The 24370-nt window shown below is 64.5% G+C and overlaps 1 protein-coding gene across 1 annotated transcript in view; it reads left to right on the forward strand.

Annotated features, from left to right (window-relative positions):
* myg1 (myg1 exonuclease) overlaps positions 1-24370 on the forward strand; it is a 55378-nt gene continuing 31008 nt past the window's right edge. The window contains exon 1 of the mRNA XM_067976829.1: positions 1-210. Within this exon, the coding sequence (XP_067832930.1) occupies positions 88-210 (123 nt within the window). The 5' untranslated portion in view covers positions 1-87. The remainder of the gene's footprint in view (positions 211-24370) is intronic.

Below are 24370 nucleotides of genomic sequence, written 5' to 3' on the forward strand. Positions count from 1 at the left end.
GCCGTCCGCCGCCGAGGGTTCCGGAAGTCGGTCCGCGCTCTTTGTTCCCGCCTCTCGGCGCCCGCCTGTTCCCGCCGCTCGGCCCTCATGTCCGGGAAGCCCGAGCAGAAGCGGCCGAGGCCGCGGCCCAAGATCGGCACCCACGACGGGACCTTCCACTGCGACGAGGCGCTGGCCTGCTTCCTGCTGCGGCAGCTCCCGGAGTATCAGGTCAGGCGAGGCCGGGGATCGGGGGCCTGGACTCGGGATCAGGAGACACCGGGGATCGGGGGCCTGAGGGGGGAGAGAGTGAGGGTCACTCCCTGTCACTGTCCGGGGTCACTCCCTGTCACTGTCCGGGGTCACTCCCTGAGACTGTCCGGGGTCACTCCCTGTCACTGTCCGGGGTCACTCCCTGTCACTGTCCGGGGTCACTCCCTGTCACTGTCCGGGGTCACTCCCTGTCACTGTCCGGGGTCACTCCCTGTCACTGTCCGGGGTCACTCCCTGTCACTGTCCGGGGTCACTCCCTGTCACTGTCCGGGGTCACTCCCTGTCACTGTCCGGGGTCACTCCCTGTCACTGTCCGGGGTCACTCCCTGTCACTGTCCGGGGTCACTCCCTGAGACTGTCCGGGGTCACTCCCTGTCACTGTCCGGGGTCACTCCCTGTCACTGTCCGGGGTCACTCCCTGTCACTGTCCGGGGTCACTCCCTGTCACTGTCCGGGGTCACTCCCTGTCACTGTCCGGGGTCACTCCCTGTCACTGTCCGGGGTCACTCCCTGTCACTGTCCGGGGTCACTCCCTGTGACTGTCCGGGGTCACTCCCTGTCACTGTCCGGGGTCACTCCCTGAGACTGTCCGGGGTCACTCCCTGAGACTGTCCGGGGTCACTCCCTGTCACTGTCCGGGGTCACTCCCTGTCACTGTCCGGGGTCACTCCCTGTCACTGTCCGGGGTCACTCCCTGTCACTGTCCGGGGTCACTCCCTGTCACTGTCCGGGGTCACTCCCTGTCACTGTCCGGGGTCACTCCCTGTCACTGTCCGGGGTCACTCCCTGAGACTGTCCGGGGTCACTCCCTGTCACTGTCCGGGGTCACTCCCTGTCACTGTCCGGGGTCACTCCCTGAGACTGTCCGGGGTCACTCCCTGTCACTGTCCGGGGTCACTCCCTGTCACTGTCCGGGGTCACTCCCTGAGACTGTCCGGGGTCACTCCCTGTCACTGTCCGGGGTCACTCCCTGTCACTGTCCGGGGTCACTCCCTGTCACTGTCCGGGGTCACTCCCTGTCACTGTCCGGGGTCACTCCCTGTCACTGTCCGGGGTCACTCCCTGTCACTGTCCGGGGTCACTCCCTGTCACTGTCCGGGGTCACTCCCTGTCACTGTCCGGGGTCACTCCCTGTCACTGTCCGGGGTCACTCCCTGAGACTGTCCGGGGTCACTCCCTGTAACTGTCCGGGGTCACTCCCTGTCACTGTCCGGGGTCACTCCCTGAGACTGTCCGGGGTCACTCCCTGTCACTGTCCGGGGTCACTCCCTGTCACTGTCCGGGGTCACTCCCTGTCACTGTCCGGGGTCACTCCCCGAGACTGTCCGGGGTCACTCCCTGTCACTGTCCGGGGTCACTCCCTGTCACTGTCCGGGGTCACTCCCTGAGACTGTCCGGGGTCACTCCCTGAGACTGTCCGGGGTCACTCCCTGTCACTGTCCGGGGTCACTCCCTGTCACTGTCCGGGGTCACTCCCTGAGACTGTCCGGGGTCACTCCCTGAGACTGTCCGGGGTCACTCCCTGTCACTGTCCGGGGTCACTCCCTGTCACTGTCCGGGGTCACTCCCTGTCACTGTCCGGAGTCACTCCCTGAGACTGTCCGGGGTCACTCCCTGAGACTGTCCGGGGTCACTCCCTGTCACTGTCCGGGGTCACTCCCTGAGACTGTCCGGGGTCACTCCCTGAGACTGTCCGGGGTCACTCCCTGTCACTGTCCGGGGTCACTCCCTGTCACTGTCCGGGGTCACTCCCTGAGACTGTCCGGGGTCACTCCCTGTCACTGTCCGGGGTCACTCCCTGAGACTGTCCGGGGTCACTCCCTGTCACTGTCCGGAGTCACTCCCTGAGACTGTCCGGGGTCACTCCCTGTCACTGTCCGGGGTCACTCCCTGTCACTGTCCGGGGTCACTCCCTGTCACTGTCCGGGGTCACTCCCTGTCACTGTCCGGGGTCACTCCCTGAGACTGTCCGGGGTCACTCCCTGTCACTGTCCGGGGTCACTCCCTGTCACTGTCCGGGGTCACTCCCCTGAGACTGTCCGGGGTCACTCCCTGTCACTGTCCGGGGTCACTCCCTGTCACTGTCCGGGGTCACTCCCTGTCACTGTCCGGGGTCACTCCCCGAGACTGTCCGGGGTCACTCCCTGTCACTGTCCGGGGTCACTCCCTGAGACTGTCCGGGGTCACTCCCTGAGACTGTCCGGGGTCACTCCCTGTCACTGTCCGGGGTCACTCCCTGTCACTGTCCGGGGTCACTCCCTGAGACTGTCCGGGGTCACTCCCTGAGACTGTCCGGGGTCACTCCCTGTCACTGTTCGGGGTCACTCCCTGTCACTGTCCGGGGTCACTCCCTGTCACTGTCCGGGGTCACTCCCTGTCACTGTCCGGGGTCACTCCCTGAGACTGTCCGGGGTCACTCCCTGTCACTGTCCGGGGTCACTCCCTGTCACTGTCCGGGGTCACTCCCTGTCACTGTCCGGGGTCACTCCCTGAGACTGTCCGGGGTCACTCCCTGAGACTGTCCGGGGTCACTCCCTGTCACTGTCCGGGGTCACTCCCTGTCACTGTCCGGGGTCACTCCCTGAGACTGTCCGGGGTCACTCCCTGAGACTGTCCGGGGTCACTCCCTGTCACTGTCCGGGGTCACTCCCTGAGACTGTCCGGGGTCACTCCCTGAGACTGTCCGGGGTCACTCCCTGAGACTGTCCGGGGTCACTCCCTGTCACTGTCCGGGGTCACTCCCCGAGACTGTCCGGGGTCACTCCCTGTCACTGTCCGGGGTCACTCCCCGAGACTGTCCGGGGTCACTCCCTGTCACTGTCCGGGGTCACTCCCCGAGACTGTCCGGGGTCACTCCCCGAGACTGTCCGGGGTCACTCCCCGAGACTGTCCGGGGTCACTCCCTGTCACTGTCCGGGGTCACTCCCTGAGACTGTCCGGGGTCACTCCCCGAGACTGTCCGGGGTCACTCCCCGAGACTGTCCGGGGTCACTCCCTGTCACTGTCCGGGGTCACTCCCCGAGACTGTCCGGGGTCACTCCCTGTCACTGTCCGGGGTCACTCCCCGAGACTGTCCGGGGTCACTCCCCGAGACTGTCCGGGGTCACTCCCTGTCACTGTCCGGGGTCACTCCCCGAGACTGTCCGGGGTCACTCCCTGTCACTGTCCGGGGTCACTCCCCGAGACTGTCCGGGGTCACTCCCCGAGACTGTCCGGGGTCACTCCCTGTCACTGTCCGGGGTCACTCCCCGAGACTGTCCGGGGTCACTCCCCGAGACTGTCCGGGGTCACTCCCCGAGACTGTCCGGGGTCACTCCCTGTCACTGTCCGGGGTCACTCCCCGAGACTGTCCGGGGTCACTCCCTGTCACTGTCCGGGGTCACTCCCCGAGACTGTCCGGGGTCACTCCCTGTCACTGTCCGGGGTCACTCCCTGAGACTGTCCGGGGTCACTCCCTGTCACTGTCCGGGGTCACTCCCTGTCACTGTCCGGGGTCACTCCCCGAGACTGTCCGGGGTCACTCCCTGTCACTGTCCGGGGTCACTCCCTGTCACTGTCCGGGGTCACTCCCTGTCACTGTCCGGGGTCACTCCCTGTCACTGTCCGGGGTCACTCCCTGTCACTGTCCGGGGTCACTCCCTGAGACTGTCCGGGGTCACTCCCTGTCACTGTCCGGGGTCACTCCCCGAGACTGTCCGGGGTCACTCCCTGTCACTGTCCGGGGTCACTCCCCGAGACTGTCCGGGGTCACTCCCTGTCACTGTCCGGGGTCACTCCCCGAGACTGTCCGGGGTCACTCCCTGTCACTGTCCGGGGTCACTCCCCGAGACTGTCCGGGGTCACTCCCTGTCACTGTCCGGGGTCACTCCCCGAGACTGTCCGGGGTCACTCCCTGTCACTGTCCGGGGTCACTCCCTGTCACTGTCCGGGGTCACTCCCCGAGACTGTCCGGGGTCACTCCCTGTCACTGTCCGGGGTCACTCCCTGAGACTGTCCGGGGTCACTCCCTGTCACTGTCCGGGGTCACTCCCTGTCACTGTCCGGGGTCACTCCCCGAGACTGTCCGGGGTCACTCCCCGAGACTGTCCGGGGTCACTCCCTGTCACTGTCCGGGGTCACTCCCCGAGACTGTCCGGGGTCACTCCCTGTCACTGTCCGGGGTCACTCCCCGAGACTGTCCGGGGTCACTCCCTGTCACTGTCCGGGGTCACTCCCTGAGACTGTCCGGGGTCACTCCCCGAGACTGTCCGGGGTCACTCCCTGTCACTGTCCGGGGTCACTCCCCGAGACTGTCCGGGGTCACTCCCTGTCACTGTCCGGGGTCACTCCCTGTCACTGTCCGGGGTCACTCCATGTCACTGTCCGGGGTCACTCCCTGTCACTGTCCGGAGTCACTCCCTGTCACTGTCCGGGGTCACTCCCTGTCACTGTCCGGAGTCACTCCCTGTCACTGTCCGGGGTCACTCCCTGTCACTGTCCGGGGTCACTCCCTGTCACTGTCCGGGGTCACTCCCTGTCACTGTCCGGGGTCACTCCCTGTCACTGTCCGGGGTCACTCCCTGTCACTGTCCGGGGTCACTCCCTGTCACTGTCCGGGGTCACTCCCTGTCACTGTCCGGGGTCACTCCCTGTCACTGTCCGGAGTCACTCCCTGTCACTGTCCGGGGTCACTCCCTGTCACTGTCCGGGGTCACTCCCTGAGACTGTCCGGAGTCACTCCCTGTCACTGTCTGGGGTCACTCCCTGAGACTGTCCGGAGTCACTCCCTGTCACTGTCTGGGGTCACTCCCTGTCACTCTCCGGGGTCACTCCCTGTCACTGTCCGGAGTCACTCCCTGTCACTGTCCGGGGTCACTCCCTGTCACTGTCCGGAGTCACTCCCCGAGACTGTCCGGAGTCACTCCCCGAGACTGTCCGGGGTCACTCCCTGTCACTGTCCGGGGTCACTCCCTGTCACTGTCCGGGGTCACTCCCTGAGACTGTCCGGGGTCACTCCCTGAGACTGTCCGGGGTCACTCCCTGTCACTGTCCGGGGTCACTCCCTGTCACTGTCCGGGGTCACTCCCTGTCACTGTCCGGGGTCACTCCCTGTCACTGTCCGGGGTCACTCCCCGAGACTGTCCGGGGTCACTCCCTGTCACTGTCCGGGGTCACTCCCTGAGACTGTCCGGGGTCACTCCCTGTCACTGTTCGGGGTCACTCCCTGTCACTGTCCGGGGTCACTCCCTGTCACTGTCCGGGGTCACTCCCTGTCACTGTCCGGGGTCACTCCCTGAGACTGTCCGGGGTCACTCCCTGTCACTGTCCGGGGTCACTCCCTGTCACTGTCCGGGGTCACTCCCTGTCACTGTCCGGGGTCACTCCCTGAGACTGTCCGGGGTCACTCCCTGTCACTGTCCGGGGTCACTCCCTGTCACTGTCCGGGGTCACTCCCTGTCACTGTCCGGGGTCACTCCCTGAGACTGTCCGGGGTCACTCCCTGAGACTGTCCGGGGTCACTCCCTGTCACTGTCCGGGGTCACTCCCTGAGACTGTCCGGGGTCACTCCCTGAGACTGTCCGGGGTCACTCCCTGAGACTGTCCGGGGTCACTCCCTGTCACTGTCCGGGGTCACTCCCCGAGACTGTCCGGGGTCACTCCCTGTCACTGTCCGGGGTCACTCCCCGAGACTGTCCGGGGTCACTCCCTGTCACTGTCCGGGGTCACTCCCCGAGACTGTCCGGGGTCACTCCCCGAGACTGTCCGGGGTCACTCCCCGAGACTGTCCGGGGTCACTCCCTGTCACTGTCCGGGGTCACTCCCAGAGACTGTCCGGGGTCACTCCCCGAGACTGTCCGGGGTCACTCCCCGAGACTGTCCGGGGTCACTCCCTGTCACTGTCCGGGGTCACTCCCCGAGACTGTCCGGGGTCACTCCCTGTCACTGTCCGGGGTCACTCCCCGAGACTGTCCGGGGTCACTCCCCGAGACTGTCCGGGGTCACTCCCTGTCACTGTCCGGGGTCACTCCCCGAGACTGTCCGGGGTCACTCCCTGTCACTGTCCGGGGTCACTCCCCGAGACTGTCCGGGGTCACTCCCCGAGACTGTCCGGGGTCACTCCCCGAGACTGTCCGGGGTCACTCCCTGTCACTGTCCGGGGTCACTCCCCGAGACTGTCCGGGGTCACTCCCCGAGACTGTCCGGGGTCACTCCCCGAGACTGTCCGGGGTCACTCCCTGTCACTGTCCGGGGTCACTCCCCGAGACTGTCCGGGGTCACTCCCTGTCACTGTCCGGGGTCACTCCCCGAGACTGTCCGGGGTCACTCCCTGTCACTGTCCGGGGTCACTCCCTGAGACTGTCCGGGGTCACTCCCTGTCACTGTCCGGGGTCACTCCCTGTCACTGTCCGGGGTCACTCCCTGTCACTGTCCGGGGTGACTCCCTGTCACTGTCCGGGGTCACTCCCCGAGACTGTCCGGGGTCACTCCCTGTCACTGTCCGGGGTCACTCCCTGTCACTGTCCGGGGTCACTCCCTGTCACTGTCCGGGGTCACTCCCTGTCACTGTCCGGGGTCACTCCCTGTCACTGTCCGGGGTCACTCCCTGAGACTGTCCGGGGTCACTCCCTGTCACTGTCCGGGGTCACTCCCTGAGACTGTCCGGGGTCACTCCCTGTCACTGTCCGGGGTCACTCCCCGAGACTGTCCGGGGTCACTCCCTGTCACTGTCCGGGGTCACTCCCCGAGACTGTCCGGGGTCACTCCCTGTCACTGTCCGGGGTCACTCCCCGAGACTGTCCGGGGTCACTCCCTGTCACTGTCCGGGGTCACTCCCCGAGACTGTCCGTGGTCACTCCCTGTCACTGTCCGGGGTCACTCCCCGAGACTGTCCGGGGTCACTCCCTGTCACTGTCCGGGGTCACTCCCTGAGACTGTCCGGGGTCACTCCCTGTCACTGTCCGGGGTCACTCCCTGTCACTGTCCGGGGTCACTCCCCGAGACTGTCCGGGGTCACTCCCCGAGACTGTCCGGGGTCACTCCCTGTCACTGTCCGGGGTCACTCCCTGAGACTGTCCGGGGTCACTCCCCGAGACTGTCCGGGGTCACTCCCTGTCACTGTCCGGGGTCACTCCCCGAGACTGTCCGGGGTCACTCCCTGTCACTGTCCGGGGTCACTCCCCGAGACTGTCCGGGGTCACTCCCTGTCACTGTCCGGGGTCACTCCCTGAGACTGTCCGGGGTCACTCCCCGAGACTGTCCGGGGTCACTCCCTGTCACTGTCCGGGGTCACTCCCCGAGACTGTCCGGGGTCACTCCCTGTCACTGTCCGGGGTCACTCCCTGTCACTGTCCGGGGTCACTCCCTGTCACTGTCCGGGGTCACTCCATGTCACTGTCCGGGGTCACTCCCTGTCACTGTCCGGAGTCACTCCCTGTCACTGTCCGGGGTCACTCCCTGTCACTGTCCGGAGTCACTCCCTGTCACTGTCCGGGGTCACTCCCTGTCACTGTCCGGGGTCACTCCCTGTCACTGTCCGGGGTCACTCCCTGTCACTGTCCGGGGTCACTCCCTGTCACTGTCCGGGGTCACTCCCTGTCACTGTCCGGGGTCACTCCCTGTCACTGTCCGGGGTCACTCCCTGTCACTGTCCGGGGTCACTCCCTGTCACTGTCCGGAGTCACTCCCTGTCACTGTCCGGGGTCACTCCCTGTCACTGTCCGGGGTCACTCCCTGAGACTGTCCGGAGTCACTCCCTGTCACTGTCTGGGGTCACTCACTGAGACTGTCCGGAGTCACTCCCTGTCACTGTCTGGGGTCACTCCCTGTCACTGTCCGGGGTCACTCCCTGTCACTGTCCGGAGTCACTCCCTGTCACTGTCCGGGGTCACTCCCTGTCACTGTCCGGAGTCACTCCCCGAGACTGTCCGGAGTCACTCCCCGAGACTGTCCGGGGTCACTCCCTGTCACTGTCCGGGGTCACTCCCTGTCACTGTCCGGGGTCACTCCCTGTCACTGTCCGGGGTCACTCCCTGAGACTGTCCGGGGTCACTCCCTGTCACTGTCCGGGGTCACTCCCTGTAACTGTCCGGGGTCACTCCCTGTCACTGTCCGGAGTCACTCCCCGAGACTGTCCGGAGTCACTCCCCGAGACTGTCCGGGGTCACTCCCTGTCACTGTCCGGGGTCACTCCCTGTCACTGTCCGGGGTCACTCCCTGTAACTGTCCGGGGTCACTCCCTGTCACTGTCCGGAGTCACTCCCCGAGACTGTCCGGAGTCACTCCCCGAGACTGTCCGGGGTCACTCCCTGTCACTGTCCGGGGTCACTCCCTGAGACTGTCCGGGGTCACTCCCTGTCACTGTCCGGGGTCACTCCCTGTCACTGTCCGGGGTCACTCCCTGTCACTGTCCGGGGTCACTCCCTGTAACTGTCCGGGGTCACTCCCTGTAACTGTCCGGGGTCACTCCCCGAGACTGTCCGGGGTCACTCCCTGTCACTGTCCGGAGTCACTCCCCGAGACTGTCCGGAGTCACTCCCCGAGACTGTCTGGGGTCACTCCCTGTCACTGTCCGGGGTCACTCCCTGTCACTGTCCGGGGTCACTCCCTGTAACTGTCCGGGGTCACTCCCTGTCACTGTCCGGAGTCACTCCCCGAGACTGTCCGGAGTCACTCCCCTAGACTGTCCGGGGTCACTCCCTGTCACTGTCCGGGGTCACTCCCTGAGACTGTCCGGGGTCACTCCCTGTCACTGTCCGGGGTCACTCCCCGAGACTGTCCGGGGTCACTCCCTGAGACTGTCCGGGGTCACTCCCTGTCACTGTCCGGAGTCACTCCCCGAGACTGTCCGGAGTCACTCCCCGAGACTGTCCGGAGTCACTCCCCGAGACTGTCCGGAGTCACTCCCTGTCACTGTCCGGAGTCATTCCCTGTCACTGTCCGGAGTCACTCCCTGTCACTGTCCGGGGTCACTCCCTGAGACTGTCCGGGGTCACTCCCTGAGACTGTCCGGGGTCACTCCCCGAGACTGTCCGGAGTCACTCCCTGTCACTGTCCGGGGTCACTCCCTGTCACTGTCCGGGGTCACTCCCCGAGACTGTCCGGGGTCACTCCCCGAGACTGTCCGGGGTCACTCCCTGTCACTGTCCGGAGTCACTCCCCGAGACTGTCCGGAGTCACTCCCTGTCACTGTCCGGAGTCACTCCCTGTCACTGTCCGGGGTCACTCCCTTAGACTGTCCGGGGTCACTCCCTGAGACTGTCCGGGGTCACTCCCCGAGACTGTCCGGAGTCACTCCCTGTCACTGTCCGGGGTCACTCCCTGTCACTGTCCGGGGTCACTCCCTGAGACTGTCCGGGGTCACTCCCTGAGACTGTTCGGGGTCACTCCCTGAGACTGTCCGGGGTCACTCCCTGTCACTGTCCGGGGTCACTCCCTGTCACTGTCCGGGGTCACTCCCTGAGACTGTCCGGAGTCACTCCCCGAGACTGTCCGGAGTCACTCCCTGTCACTGTCCGGGGTCACTCCCTGAGACTGTCCGGGGTCACTCCCTGAGACTGTCCTGGGTCACTCCCTGTCACTGTCCGGGGTCACTCCCTGTCACTGTCCGGGGTCACTCCCTGTCACTGTCCGGGGTCACTCCCTGTCACTGTCCGGGGTCACTCCCTGTCACTGTCCGGGGTCACTCCCTGTCACTGTCCGGGGTCACTCCCTGAGACTGTCCGGGGTCACTCCCTGTCACTGTCCGGAGTCACTCCCTGTCACTGTCCGGGGTCACTCCCTGTCACTGTCCGGGGTCACTCCCTGTCACTGTCCGGGGTCACTCCCCGAGACTGTCCGGGGTCACTCCCTGTCACTGTCTGGGGTCACTCCCTGTCACTGTCCGGGGTCACTCCCTGAGACTGTCCGGGGTCACTCCCTGTCACTGTCCGGGGTCACTCCCTGTCACTGTCCGGGGTCACTCCCTGAGACTGTCCGGGGTCACTCCCTGTCACTGTCCGGGGTCACTCCCTGTCACTGTCCGGGGTCACTCCCTGTCACTGTCCGGGGTCACTCCCTGAGACTGTCCGGGGTCACTCCCTGAGACTGTCCGGGGTCACTCCCTGAGACTGTCCGGGGTCACTCCCTGAGACTGTCCGGGGTCACTCCCTGAGACTGTCCGGGGTCACTCCCTGTCACTGTCCGGGGTCACTCCCCGAGACTGTCCGGGGTCACTCCCTGTCACTGTCCGGGGTCACTCCCTGTCACTGTCCGGGGTCACTCCCTGAGACTGTCCGGGGTCACTCCCCGAGACTGTCCGGGGTCACTCCCCGAGACTGTCCGGGGTCACTCCCTGTCACTGTCCGGGGTCACTCCCTGTCACTGTCCGGGGTCACTCCCCGAGACTGTCCGGGGTCACTCCCTGTCACTGTCCGGGGTCACTCCCCGAGACTGTCCGGGGTCACTCCCCGAGACTGTCCGGGGTCACTCCCTGTCACTGTCCGGGGTCACTCCCCGAGACTGTCCGGGGTCACTCCCTGTCACTGTCCGGGGTCACTCCCCGAGACTGTCCGGGGTCACTCCCCGAGACTGTCCGGGGTCACTCCCTGTCACTGTCCGGGGTCACTCCCCGAGACTGTCCGGGGTCACTCCCCGAGACTGTCCGGGGTCACTCCCCGAGACTGTCCGGGGTCACTCCCCGAGACTGTCCGGGGTCACTCCCTGTCACTGTCCGGGGTCACTCCCCGAGACTGTCCGGGGTCACTCCCTGTCACTGTCCGGGGTCACTCCCCGAGACTGTCCGGGGTCACTCCCTGTCACTGTCCGGGGTCACTCCCTGAGACTGTCCGGGGTCACTCCCTGTCACTGTCCGGGGTCACTCCCTGTCACTGTCCGGGGTCACTCCCCGAGACTGTCCGGGGTCACTCCCTGTCACTGTCCGGGGTCACTCCCTGTCACTGTCCGGGGTCACTCCCTGTCACTCTCCGGGGTCACTCCCTGTCACTGTCCGGGGTCACTCCCTGAGACTGTCCGGGGTCACTCCCTGTCACTGTCCGGGGTCACTCCCTGAGACTGTCCGGGGTCACTCCCTGTCACTGTCCGGGGTCACTCCCTGAGACTGTCCGGGGTCACTCCCTGTCACTGTCCGGGGTCACTCCCTGTCACTGTCCGGGGTCACTCCCCGAGACTGTCCGGGGTCACTCCCCGAGACTGTCCGGGGTCACTCCCTGTCACTGTCCGGGGTCACTCCCTGAGACTGTCCGGGGTCACTCCCCGAGACTGTCCGGGGTCACTCCCTGTCACTGTCCGGGGTCACTCCCCGAGACTGTCCGGGGTCACTCCCTGTCACTGTCCGGGGTCACTCCCTGAGACTGTCCGGGGTCACTCCCCGAGACTGTCCGGGGTCACTCCCTGTCACTGTCCGGGGTCACTCCCCGAGACTGTCCGGGGTCACTCCCTGTCACTGTCCGGGGTCACTCCCTGTCACTGTCCGGGGTCACTCCCTGTCACTGTCCGGGGTCACTCCATGTCACTGTCCGGGGTCACTCCCTGTCACTGTCCGGAGTCACTCCCTGTCACTGTCCGGGGTCACTCCCTGTCACTGTCCGGAGTCACTCCCTGTCACTGTCCGGGGTCACTCCCTGTCACTGTCCGGGGTCACTCCCTGTCACTGTCCGGGGTCACTCCCTGTCACTGTCCGGGGTCACTCCCTGTCACTGTCCGGGGTCACTCCCTGTCACTGTCCGGGGTCACTCCCTGTCACTGTCCGGGGTCACTCCCTGTCACTGTCCGGAGTCACTCCCTGTCACTGTCCGGGGTCACTCCCTGTCACTGTCCGGGGTCACTCCCTGAGACTGTCCGGAGTCACTCCCTGTCACTGTCTGGGGTCACTCACTGAGACTGTCCGGAGTCACTCCCTGTCACTGTCTGGGGTCACTCCCTGTCACTGTCCGGGGTCACTCCCTGTCACTGTCCGGAGTCACTCCCTGTCACTGTCCGGGGTCACTCCCTGTCACTGTCCGGAGTCACTCCCCGAGACTGTCCGGAGTCACTCCCCGAGACTGTCCGGGGTCACTCCCTGTCACTGTCCGGGGTCACTCCCTGTCACTGTCCGGGGTCACTCCCTGTCACTGTCCGGGGTCACTCCCTGAGACTGTCCGGGGTCACTCCCTGTCACTGTCCGGGGTCACTCCCTGTAACTGTCCGGGGTCACTCCCTGTCACTGTCCGGAGTCACTCCCCGAGACTGTCCGGAGTCACTCCCCGAGACTGTCCGGGGTCACTCCCTGTCACTGTCCGGGGTCACTCCCTGTCACTGTCCGGGGTCACTCCCTGTAACTGTCCGGGGTCACTCCCTGTCACTGTCCGGAGTCACTCCCCGAGACTGTCCGGAGTCACTCCCCGAGACTGTCCGGGGTCACTCCCTGTCACTGTCCGGGGTCACTCCCTGAGACTGTCCGGGGTCACTCCCTGTCACTGTCCGGGGTCACTCCCTGTCACTGTCCGGGGTCACTCCCTGTCACTGTCCGGGGTCACTCCCTGTAACTGTCCGGGGTCACTCCCTGTAACTGTCCGGGGTCACTCCCCGAGACTGTCCGGGGTCACTCCCTGTCACTGTCCGGAGTCACTCCCCGAGACTGTCCGGAGTCACTCCCCGAGACTGTCTGGGGTCACTCCCTGTCACTGTCCGGGGTCACTCCCTGTCACTGTCCGGGGTCACTCCCTGTAACTGTCCGGGGTCACTCCCTGTCACTGTCCGGAGTCACTCCCCGAGACTGTCCGGAGTCACTCCCCTAGACTGTCCGGGGTCACTCCCTGTCACTGTCCGGGGTCACTCCCAGAGACTGTCCGGGGTCACTCCCTGTCACTGTCCGGGGTCACTCCCCGAGACTGTCCGGGGTCACTCCCTGAGACTGTCCGGGGTCACTCCCTGTCACTGTCCGGAGTCACTCCCCGAGACTGTCCGGAGTCACTCCCCGAGACTGTCCGGAGTCACTCCCCGAGACTGTCCGGAGTCACTCCCTGTCACTGTCCGGAGTCATTCCCTGTCACTGTCCGGAGTCACTCCCTGTCACTGTCCGGGGTCACTCCCTGAGACTGTCCGGGGTCACTCCCTGAGACTGTCCGGGGTCACTCCCCGAGACTGTCCGGAGTCACTCCCTGTCACTGTCCGGGGTCACTCCCTGTCACTGTCCGGGGTCACTCCCCGAGACTGTCCGGGGTCACTCCCCGAGACTGTCCGGGGTCACTCCCTGTCACTGTCCGGAGTCACTCCCCGAGACTGTCCGGAGTCACTCCCTGTCACTGTCCGGAGTCACTCCCTGTCACTGTCCGGGGTCACTCCCTGAGACTGTCCGGGGTCACTCCCTGAGACTGTCCGGGGTCACTCCCCGAGACTGTCCGGAGTCACTCCCTGTCACTGTCCGGGGTCACTCCCTGTCACTGTCCGGGGTCACTCCCTGAGACTGTCCGGGGTCACTCCCTGAGACTGTTCGGGGTCACTCCCTGAGACTGTCCGGGGTCACTCCCTGTCACTGTCCGGGGTCACTCCCTGTCACTGTCCGGGGTCACTCCCTGAGACTGTCCGGAGTCACTCCCCGAGACTGTCCGGAGTCACTCCCTGTCACTGTCCGGGGTCACTCCCTGAGACTGTCCGGGGTCACTCCCTGAGACTGTCCTGGGTCACTCCCTGTCACTGTCCGGGGTCACTCCCTGTCACTGTCCGGGGTCACTCCCTGTCACTGTCCGGGGTCACTCCCTGTCACTGTCCGGGGTCACTCCCTGTCACTGTCCGGGGTCACTCCCTGTCACTGTCCGGGGTCACTCCCTGAGACTGTCCGGGGTCACTCCCTGTCACTGTCCGGAGTCACTCCCTGTCACTGTCCGGGGTCACTCCCTGTCACTGTCCGGGGTCACTCCCTGTCACTGTCCGGGGTCACTCCCCGAGACTGTCCGGGGTCACTCCCTGTCACTGTCTGGGGTCACTCCCTGTCACTGTCCGGGGTCACTCCCTGAGACTGTCCGGGGTCACTCCCTGTCACTGTCCGGGGTCACTCCCTGTCACTGTCCGGGGTCACTCCCTGAGACTGTCCGGGGTCACTCCCTGTCACTGTCCGGGGTCACTCCCTGTCACTGTCCGGGGTCACTCCCTGTCACTGTCCGGGGTCACTCCCTGAGACTGTCCGGGGTCACTCCCTGAGACTGTCCGGGGTCACTCCCTGAGACTGTCCGGGGTCACTCCCTGAGACTGTCCGGGGTCACTCCCTGTCACTGTCCGGGGTCACTCCCTGAGACTGTCCGGGGTCACTCCCTGTCACTGTCCGGGGTCACTCCCCGAGACTGTCCGGGGTCACTCCCTGTCACTGTCCGGGGTCACTCCCTGTCACTGTCCGGGGTCACTCCCCGAGACTGTCCGGGGTCACTCCCCGAGACTGTCCGGGGTCACTCCCCGAGACTGTCCGGGGTCACTCCCTGTCACTGTCCGGGGTCACTCCCTGTCACTGTCCGGGGTCACTCCCCGAGACTGTCCGGGGTCACTCCCTGTCACTGTCCGGGGTCACTCCCCGAGACTGTCCGGGGTCACTCCCCGAGACTGTCCGGGGTCACTCCCTGTCACTGTCCGGGGTCACTCCCCGAGACTGTCCGGGGTCACTCCCTGTCACTGTCCGGGGTCACTCCCCGAGACTGTCCGGGGTCACTCCCCGAGACTGTCCGGGGTCACTCCCTGTCACTGTCCGGGGTCACTCCCCGAGACTGTCCGGGGTCACTCCCCGAGACTGTCCGGGGTCACTCCCCGAGACTGTCCGGGGTCACTCCCTGTCACTGTCCGGGGTCACTCCCCGAGACTGTCCGGGGTCACTCCCTGTCACTGTCCGGGGTCACTCCCCGAGACTGTCCGGGGTCACTCCCTGTCACTGTCCGGGGTCACTCCCTGAGACTGTCCGGGGTCACTCCCTGTCACTGTCCGGGGTCACTCCCTGTCACTGTCCGGGGTCACTCCCCGAGACTGTCCGGGGTCACTCCCTGTCACTGTCCGGGGTCACTCCCTGTCACTGTCCGGGGTCACTCCCTGTCACTGTCCGGAGTCACTCCCCGAGACTGTCCGGAGTCACTCCCCGAGACTGTCCGGGGTCACTCCCTGTCACTGTCCGGGGTCACTCCCTGAGACTGTCCGGGGTCACTCCCTGTCACTGTCCGGGGTCACTCCCTGTCACTGTCCGGGGTCACTCCCTGTCACTGTCCGGGGTCACTCCCTGTAACTGTCCGGGGTCACTCCCTGTAACTGTCCGGGGTCACTCCCCGAGACTGTCCGGGGTCACTCCCTGTCACTGTCCGGAGTCACTCCCCGAGACTGTCCGGAGTCACTCCCCGAGACTGTCTGGGGTCACTCCCTGTCACTGTCCGGGGTCACTCCCTGTCACTGTCCGGGGTCACTCCCTGTAACTGTCCGGGGTCACTCCCTGTCACTGTCCGGAGTCACTCCCCGAGACTGTCCGGAGTCACTCCCCTAGACTGTCCGGGGTCACTCCCTGTCACTGTCCGGGGTCACTCCCTGAGACTGTCCGGGGTCACTCCCTGTCACTGTCCGGGGTCACTCCCCGAGACTGTCCGGGGTCACTCCCTGAGACTGTCCGGGGTCACTCCCTGTCACTGTCCGGAGTCACTCCCCGAGACTGTCCGGAGTCACTCCCCGAGACTGTCCGGAGTCACTCCCCGAGACTGTCCGGAGTCACTCCCTGTCACTGTCCGGAGTCATTCCCTGTCACTGTCCGGAGTCACTCCCTGTCACTGTCCGGGGTCACTCCCTGAGACTGTCCGGGGTCACTCCCTGAGACTGTCCGGGGTCACTCCCCGAGACTGTCCGGAGTCACTCCCTGTCACTGTCCGGGGTCACTCCCTGTCACTGTCCGGGGTCACTCCCCGAGACTGTCCGGGGTCACTCCCCGAGACTGTCCGGGGTCACTCCCTGTCACTGTCCGGAGTCACTCCCCGAGACTGTCCGGAGTCACTCCCTGTCACTGTCCGGAGTCACTCCCTGTCACTGTCCGGGGTCACTCCCTGAGACTGTCCGGGGTCACTCCCTGAGACTGTCCGGGGTCACTCCCCGAGACTGTCCGGAGTCACTCCCTGTCACTGTCCGGGGTCACTCCCTGTCACTGTCCGGGGTCACTCCCTGAGACTGTCCGGGGTCACTCCCTGAGACTGTTCGGGGTCACTCCCTGAGACTGTCCGGGGTCACTCCCTGTCACTGTCCGGGGTCACTCCCTGTCACTGTCCGGGGTCACTCCCTGAGACTGTCCGGAGTCACTCCCCGAGACTGTCCGGAGTCACTCCCTGTCACTGTCCGGGGTCACTCCCTGAGACTGTCCGGGGTCACTCCCTGAGACTGTCCTGGGTCACTCCCTGTCACTGTCCGGGGTCACTCCCTGTCACTGTCCGGGGTCACTCCCTGTCACTGTCCGGGGTCACTCCCTGTCACTGTCCGGGGTCACTCCCTGTCACTGTCCGGGGTCACTCCCTGTCACTGTCCGGGGTCACTCCCTGAGACTGTCCGGGGTCACTCCCTGTCACTGTCCGGAGTCACTCCCTGTCACTGTCCGGGGTCACTCCCTGTCACTGTCCGGGGTCACTCCCTGTCACTGTCCGGGGTCACTCCCCGAGACTGTCCGGGGTCACTCCCTGTCACTGTCTGGGGTCACTCCCTGTCACTGTCCGGGGTCACTCCCTGAGACTGTCCGGGGTCACTCCCTGTCACTGTCCGGGGTCACTCCCTGTCACTGTCCGGGGTCACTCCCTGAGACTGTCCGGGGTCACTCCCTGTCACTGTCCGGGGTCACTCCCTGTCACTGTCCGGGGTCACTCCCTGTCACTGTCCGGGGTCACTCCCTGAGACTGTCCGGGGTCACTCCCTGAGACTGTCCGGGGTCACTCCCTGAGACTGTCCGGGGTCACTCCCTGAGACTGTCCGGGGTCACTCCCTGTCACTGTCCGGGGTCACTCCCTGAGACTGTCCGGGGTCACTCCCTGTCACTGTCCGGGGTCACTCCCCGAGACTGTCCGGGGTCACTCCCTGTCACTGTCCGGGGTCACTCCCTGTCACTGTCCGGGGTCACTCCCTGAGACTGTCCGGGGTCACTCCCCGAGACTGTCCGGGGTCACTCCCCGAGACTGTCCGGGGTCACTCCCTGTCACTGTCCGGGGTCACTCCCTGTCACTGTCCGGGGTCACTCCCCGAGACTGTCCGGGGTCACTCCCTGTCACTGTCCGGGGTCACTCCCCGAGACTGTCCGGGGTCACTCCCCGAGACTGTCCGGGGTCACTCCCTGTCACTGTCCGGGGTCACTCCCCGAGACTGTCCGGGGTCACTCCCTGTCACTGTCCGGGGTCACTCCCCGAGACTGTCCGGGGTCACTCCCCGAGACTGTCCGGGGTCACTCCCTGTCACTGTCCGGGGTCACTCCCCGAGACTGTCCGGGGTCACTCCCCGAGACTGTCCGGGGTCACTCCCCGAGACTGTCCGGGGTCACTCCCTGTCACTGTCCGGGGTCACTCCCCGAGACTGTCCGGGGTCACTCCCTGTCACTGTCCGGGGTCACTCCCTGAGACTGTCCGGGGTCACTCCCTGTCACTGTCCGGGGTCACTCCCTGAGACTGTCCGGGGTCACTCCCTGTCACTGTCCGGGGTCACTCCCTGTCACTGTCCGGGGTCACTCCCCGAGACTGTCCGGGGTCACTCCCTGTCACTGTCCGGGGTCACTCCCTGTCACTGTCCGGGGTCACTCCCTGTCACTCTCCGGGGTCACTCCCTGTCACTGTCCGGGGTCACTCCCTGAGACTGTCCGGGGTCACTCCCTGTCACTGTCCGGGGTCACTCCCTGAGACTGTCCGGGGTCACTCCCTGTCACTGTCCGGGGTCACTCCCCGAGACTGTCCGGGGTCACTCCCTGTCACTGTCCGGGGTCACTCCCTGTCACTGTCCGGGGTCACTCCCCGAGACTGTCCGGGGTCACTCCCTGTCACTGTCAGGGGTCACTCCCCGAGACTGTCCGGGGTCACTCCCTGTCACTGTCCGGGGTCACTCCCCGAGACTGTCCGGGGTCACTCACTGTCACTGTCCGGGGTCACTCCCTGAGACTGTCCGGGGTCACTCCCTGTCACTGTCCGGGGTCACTCCCTGTCACTGTCCGGGGTCACTCCCCGAGACTGTCCGGGGTCACTCCCTGTCACTGTCCGGGGTCACTCCCTGAGACTGTCCGGGGTCACTCCCCGAGACTGTCCGGGGTCACTCCCTGTCACTGTCCGGGGTCACTCCCCGAGACTGTCCGGGGTCACTCCCTGTCACTGTCCGGGGTCACTCCCTGAGACTGTCCGGGGTCACTCCCCGAGACTGTCCGGGGTCACTCCCTGTCACTGTCCGGGGTCACTCCCCGAGACTGTCCGGGGTCACTCCCTGTCACTGTCCGGGGTCACTCCCTGTCACTGTCCGGGGTCACTCCCTGTCACTGTCCGGAGTCACTCCCTGTCACTGTCCGGGGTCACTCCCTGTCACTGTCCGGAGTCACTCCCTGTCACTGTCCGGGGTCACTCCCTGTCACTGTCCGGGGTCACTCCCTGTCACTGTCCGGGGTCACTCCCTGTCACTGTCCGGGGTCACTCCCTGTCACTGTCCGGGGTCACTCCCTGTCACTGTCCGGGGTCACTCCCTGTCACTGTCCGGGGTCACTCCCTGTCACTGTCCGGGGTCACTCCCTGAGACTGTCCGGAGTCACTCCCTGTCACTGTCTGGGGTCACTCCCTGAGACTGTCCGGAGTCACTCCCTGTCACTGTCTGGGGTCACTCCCTGTCACTGTCCGGGGTCACTCCCTGTCACTGTCCGGAGTCACTCCCTGTCACTGTCCGGGGTCACTCCCTGTCACTGTCCGGAGTCACTCCCCGAGACTGTCCGGAGTCACTCCCCGAGACTGTCCGGGGTCACTCCCTGTCACTGTCCGGGGTCACTCCCTGTCACTGTCCGGGGTCACTCCCTGTCACTGTCCGGGGTCACTCCCTGTCACTGTCCGGGGTCACTCCCTGAGACTGTCCGGGGTCACTCCCTGTCACTGTCCGGGGTCACTCCCTGTAACTGTCCGGGGTCACTCCCTGTCACTGTCCGGAGTCACTCCCCGAGACTGTCCGGAGTCACTCCCCGAGACTGTCCGGGGTCACTCCCTGTCACTGTCCGGGGTCACTCCCTGTCACTGTCCGGGGTCACTCCCTGTAACTGTCCGGGGTCACTCCCTGTCACTGTCCGGAGTCACTCCCCGAGACTGTCCGGAGTCACTCCCCGAGACTGTCCGGGGTCACTCCCTGTCACTGTCCGGGGTCACTCCCTGTCACTGTCCGGGGTCACTCCCTGAGACTGTCCGGGGTCACTCCCTGTCACTGTCCGGGGTCACTCCCTGTCACTGTCCGGGGTCACTCCCTGTCACTGTCCGGGGTCACTCCCTGTAACTGTCCGGGGTCACTCCCTGTCACTGTCCGGAGTCACTCCCCGAGACTGTCCGGAGTCACTCCCCGAGACTGTCCGGGGTCACTCCCTGTCACTGTCCGGGGTCACTCCCTGTCACTGTCCGGGGTCACTCCCTGTAACTGTCCGGGGTCACTCCCTGTCACTGTCCGGAGTCACTCCCCGAGACTGTCCGGAGTCACTCCCTGAGACTGTCCGGGGTCACTCCCCGAGACTGTCCGGGGTCACTCCCTGTCACTGTCCGGGGTCACTCCCTGTCACTGTCCGGGGTCACTCCCTGTCACTGTCCGGGGTCACTCCCCGAGACTGTCCGGGGTCACTCCCCGAGACTGTCCGGGGTCACTCCCTGTCACTGTCCGGAGTCACTCCCCGAGACTGTCCGGAGTCACTCCCCGAGACTGTCCGGAGTCACTCCCTGTCACTGTCCGGAGTCACTCCCTGTCACTGTCCGGAGTCACTCCCTGTCACTGTCCGGGGTCACTCCCTGAGACTGTCCGGGGTCACTCCCTGAGACTGTCCGGGGTCACTCCCCGAGACTGTCCGGAGTCACTCCCTGTCACTGTCCGTGGTCACTCCCTGTCACTGTCCGGGGTCACTCCCCGAGACTGTCCGGGGTCACTCCCCGAGACTGTCCGGGGTCACTCCCCGAGACTGTCCGGGGTCACTCCCCGAGACTGTCCGGGGTCACTCCCTGTCACTGTCCGGAGTCACTCCCCGAGACTGTCCGGAGTCACTCCCTGTCACTGTCTGGAGTCACTCCCTGTCACTGTCCGGGGTCACTCCCTGAGACTGTCCGGGGTCACTCCCCGAGACTGTCCGGGGTCACTCCCCGAGACTGTCCGGAGTCACTCCCTGTCACTGTCCGGGGTCACTCCCTGTCACTGTCCGGGGTCACTCCCTGAGACTGTCCGGGGTCACTCCCTGAGACTGTTCGGGGTCACTCCCTGAGACTGTCCGGGGTCACTCCCTGTCACTGTCCGGGGTCACTCCCTGTCACTGTCCGGGGTCACTCCCTGAGACTGTCCGGAGTCACTCCCCGAGACTGTCCGGAGTCACTCCCTGTCACTGTCCAGAGTCACTCCCTGAGACTGTCCGGGGTCACTCCCTGAGACTGTCCTGGGTCACTCCCTGTCACTGTCCGGGGTCACTCCCTGTCACTGTCCGGGGTCACTCCCTGTCACTGTCCGGGGTCACTCCCTGTCACTGTCCGGGGTCACTCCCTGTCACTGTCCGGGGTCACTCCCTGTCACTGTCCGGGGTCACTCCCTGAGACTGTCCGGGGTCACTCCCTGTCACTGTCCGGAGTCACTCCCTGTCACTGTCCGGGGTCACTCCCTGTCACTGTCCGGGGTCACTCCCTGTCACTGTCCGGGGTCACTCCCTGAGACTGTCCGGGGTCACTCCCTGTCACTGTCCGGGGTCACTCCCTGAGACTGTCCGGGGTCACTCCCTGTCACTGTCCGGGGTCACTCCCTGAGACTGTCCGGGGTCACTCCCTGTCACTGTCCGGGGTCACTCCCTGAGACTGTCCGGGGTCACTCCCTGTCACTGTCCGGGGTCACTCCCTGTAACTGTCCGGGGTCACTCCCTGTCACTGTCCGGGGTCACTCCCTGTAACTGTCCGGGGTCACTCCCCGAGACTGTCCGGAGTCACTCCCTGTCACTGTCCGGAGTCACTCCCTGTCACTGTCCGGAGTCACTCCCTGTCACTGTCCGGGGTCACTCCCTGTCACTGTCCGGGATCACTCCCTGTCACTGTCCGGGGTCACTCCCTGTCACTGTCCGGGGTCACTCCCTGAGACTGTCCGGGGTCACTCCCTGTCACTGTCCGGGGTCACTCCCTAAGACTGTCCGGGGTCACTCCCTGTCACTGTCCGGGGACACTCCCTGTAACTGTCCGGGGTCACTCCCTGTGACTGTCCGGGGTCACTCCCTGTGACTGTCCGGGGTCACTCCCTGTGACTGTCCGGAGTCACTCCCTGTGACTGTCCGGAGTCACTCCCTGTGACTGTCCGGGGTCATTCCCTGTGACTGTCCGGGGTCACTCCCTGTGACTGTCCGGGGTCACTCCCTGTGACTGTCCGGGGTCACTCCCTGTGACTGTCCGGGGTCACTCCCTGTGACTGTCCGGGGTCACTCCCTGTGACTGTCCGGGGTCACTCCCTGTGACTGTCCGGGGTCACTCCCTGTGACTGTCCGGGGTCACTCCCTGTGACTGTCCGGGGTCACTCCCTGTGACTGTCCGGGGTCACTCCCTGTCACTGTCCGGGGTCACTCCCTGTCACTGTCCGGGGTCACTCCCTGTCACTGTCCGGGGTCACTCCCTGTCACTGTCTGGGGTCACTCCCTGTCACTGTCCGGGGTCACTCCCCGTGTGAGTGTCTGGGGTCACTCCCTGTGACTGTCCGGGGTCACTCCCTGTGACTGTCCGGGGTCACTCCTGTGACTGTCCGGGGTCACTCCCTGTGACTGTCCGGGGTCACTCCCTATGACTGTCCGGGGTCACTCCATGTGACTGTCCGGAGTCACTCCCCGTGTGAGTGTCCAGGGTCACTCCCTGTCACTGTCCGGGGTCACTCCGTGAAACTGTCCGGAGTCACTCCCCGTGTAACTGTCCGGAGTCACTCCCCGTGTAACTGTCCGGGGTCACTCCCCGTGTAACTGTCCGGAGTCACTCCCCGTGTAACTGTCCGGAGTCACACCCCGTGTAACTGTCCGGGGTCACTCCCCGTGTAACTGTCCGGAGTCACTCCCCGTGTAACTGTCCGGGGTCACTCACCGTGTAACTGTCCGGAGTCACTCCCCGTGTAACTGTCCGGAGTCACTCCCCGTGTAACTGTCCGGGGTCACTCCCCGTGTAACTGTCTGGGGTCACTCCCTGTGACTGTCCGGGGTCACTCCCTGTGACTGTCCGGGGTCACTCCGTGTAACTGTCCGGGGTCACTCCCCGTGTAACTGTCCGGAGTCACTCCCCGTGTAACTGTCCGGGGTCACTCCCCGTGTAACTGTCCGGGGTCACTCCCCGTGTAACTGTCCGGAGTCACTCCCCGTGTAACTGTCCGGGGTCACTCTCTGTGACTGTCCGGGGTCACTCCCTGTAACTGTCCTGGGTCACTCCCCGTGTAACTGTCCGGAATCACTCCCCGTGTAACTGTCCGGGGTCACTCCCCGTGTAACTGTCCGGAGTCACTCCCCGTGTAACTGTCCGGAGTCACTCCCCGTGTAACTGTCCGGGGTCACTCCCCGTGTAACTGTCCGGGGTCACTCCCCGTGTGACTGTCCGGGGTCACTCCCTGTAACTGTCCTGGGTCACTCCCCGTGTAACTGTCCGGAGTCACTCCCTGTGACTGTCCGGGGTCACTCCCTGTGACTGTCCGGGGTCACTCCCCGTGTAACTGTCCGGAGTCACTCCCCGTGTAACTGTCCGGTGTCACTCCCCGTGTAACTGTCCGGGGTCACTCCCTGTGACTGTCCGGGGTCACTCCCCGTGTGACTGTCCGGAGTCACTCCCCGTGTAACTGTCCGGAGTCACTCCCCGTGTAACTGTCCGGAGTCACTCCCCGTGTAACTGTCCGGAGTCACTCCCCGTGTAACTGTCCGGGGTCACTCCCCGTGTAACTGTCCGGGGTCACTCCCCGTGTAACTGTCCGGGGTCACTCCCCGTGTAACTGTCCGGGGTCACTCCCCGTGTAACTGTCCGGGGTCACTCTCTGTACAGAGTCCCTGTTTATTCAGGGTGAGGGTCACTCACTGTAACTGTACAGAGTCCCTGTTTATTCAGGGTGAGGGTCACTCACTGTAACTGTACAGAGTCCCTGTTTATTCAGGGTGAGGGTCACTCACTGTAACTGTACAGAGTCACTGTTTATTCAGGGTGAGGGTCACTCACTGTGTAACTGTACAGAGTCCCTGTTTATTCAGAGCGAGGGTCACTCACTGTAACTGTACAGAGTCCCTGTTTATTCAGGGTGAGGGTCACTCACTGTGTAACTGTACAGTCACTGTTTATTCAGGGTGAGGGTCTCTCACTGTGTAACTGTACAGAGTCCCTGTTTATTCAGGGTGAGGGTCACTCACTGTGTAACTGTACAGAGTCCCTGTTTATTCAGGGTGAGGGTCACTCACTGTGTAACTGTGCAGAGTCCCTGTTTATTCAGGGTGAGGGTCACTCACTGTGTAACTGTACAGAGTCCCTGTTTATTCAGGGTGAGGGTCACTCACTGTGTAACTGTACAGAGTCACTGTTTATTCAGGGTGAGGGTCACTCACTGTAACTGTACAGAGTCCCTGTTTATTCAGGGTGAGGGTCACTCACTGTGTAACTGTACAGAGTCCCTGTTTATTCAGGGTGAGGGTCACTCACTGTGTAACTGTACAGAGTCCCTGTTTATCGAGGGTGAGGGTCACTCACTGTGTAACTGTACAGAGTCCCTGTTTATTCAGGGTGAGGGTCACTCACTGTGTAACTGTACAGAGTCACTGTTTATTCAGAGTGAGGGTCACTCACTGTAACTGTACAGAGTCCCTGTTTATTCAGGGTGAGGGTCACTCACTGTGTAACTGTGCAGAGTCCCTGTTTATTCAGGGTGAGGGTCACTCACTGTGTAACTGTACAGAGTCCCTGTTTATTCAGGGTGAGGGTCACTCACTGTGTAA

This window comes from Heptranchias perlo, unplaced genomic scaffold, assembly GCF_035084215.1.
Source record: "Heptranchias perlo isolate sHepPer1 unplaced genomic scaffold, sHepPer1.hap1 HAP1_SCAFFOLD_1008, whole genome shotgun sequence".
Classification (NCBI taxonomy): domain Eukaryota; kingdom Metazoa; phylum Chordata; class Chondrichthyes; order Hexanchiformes; family Hexanchidae; genus Heptranchias; species Heptranchias perlo.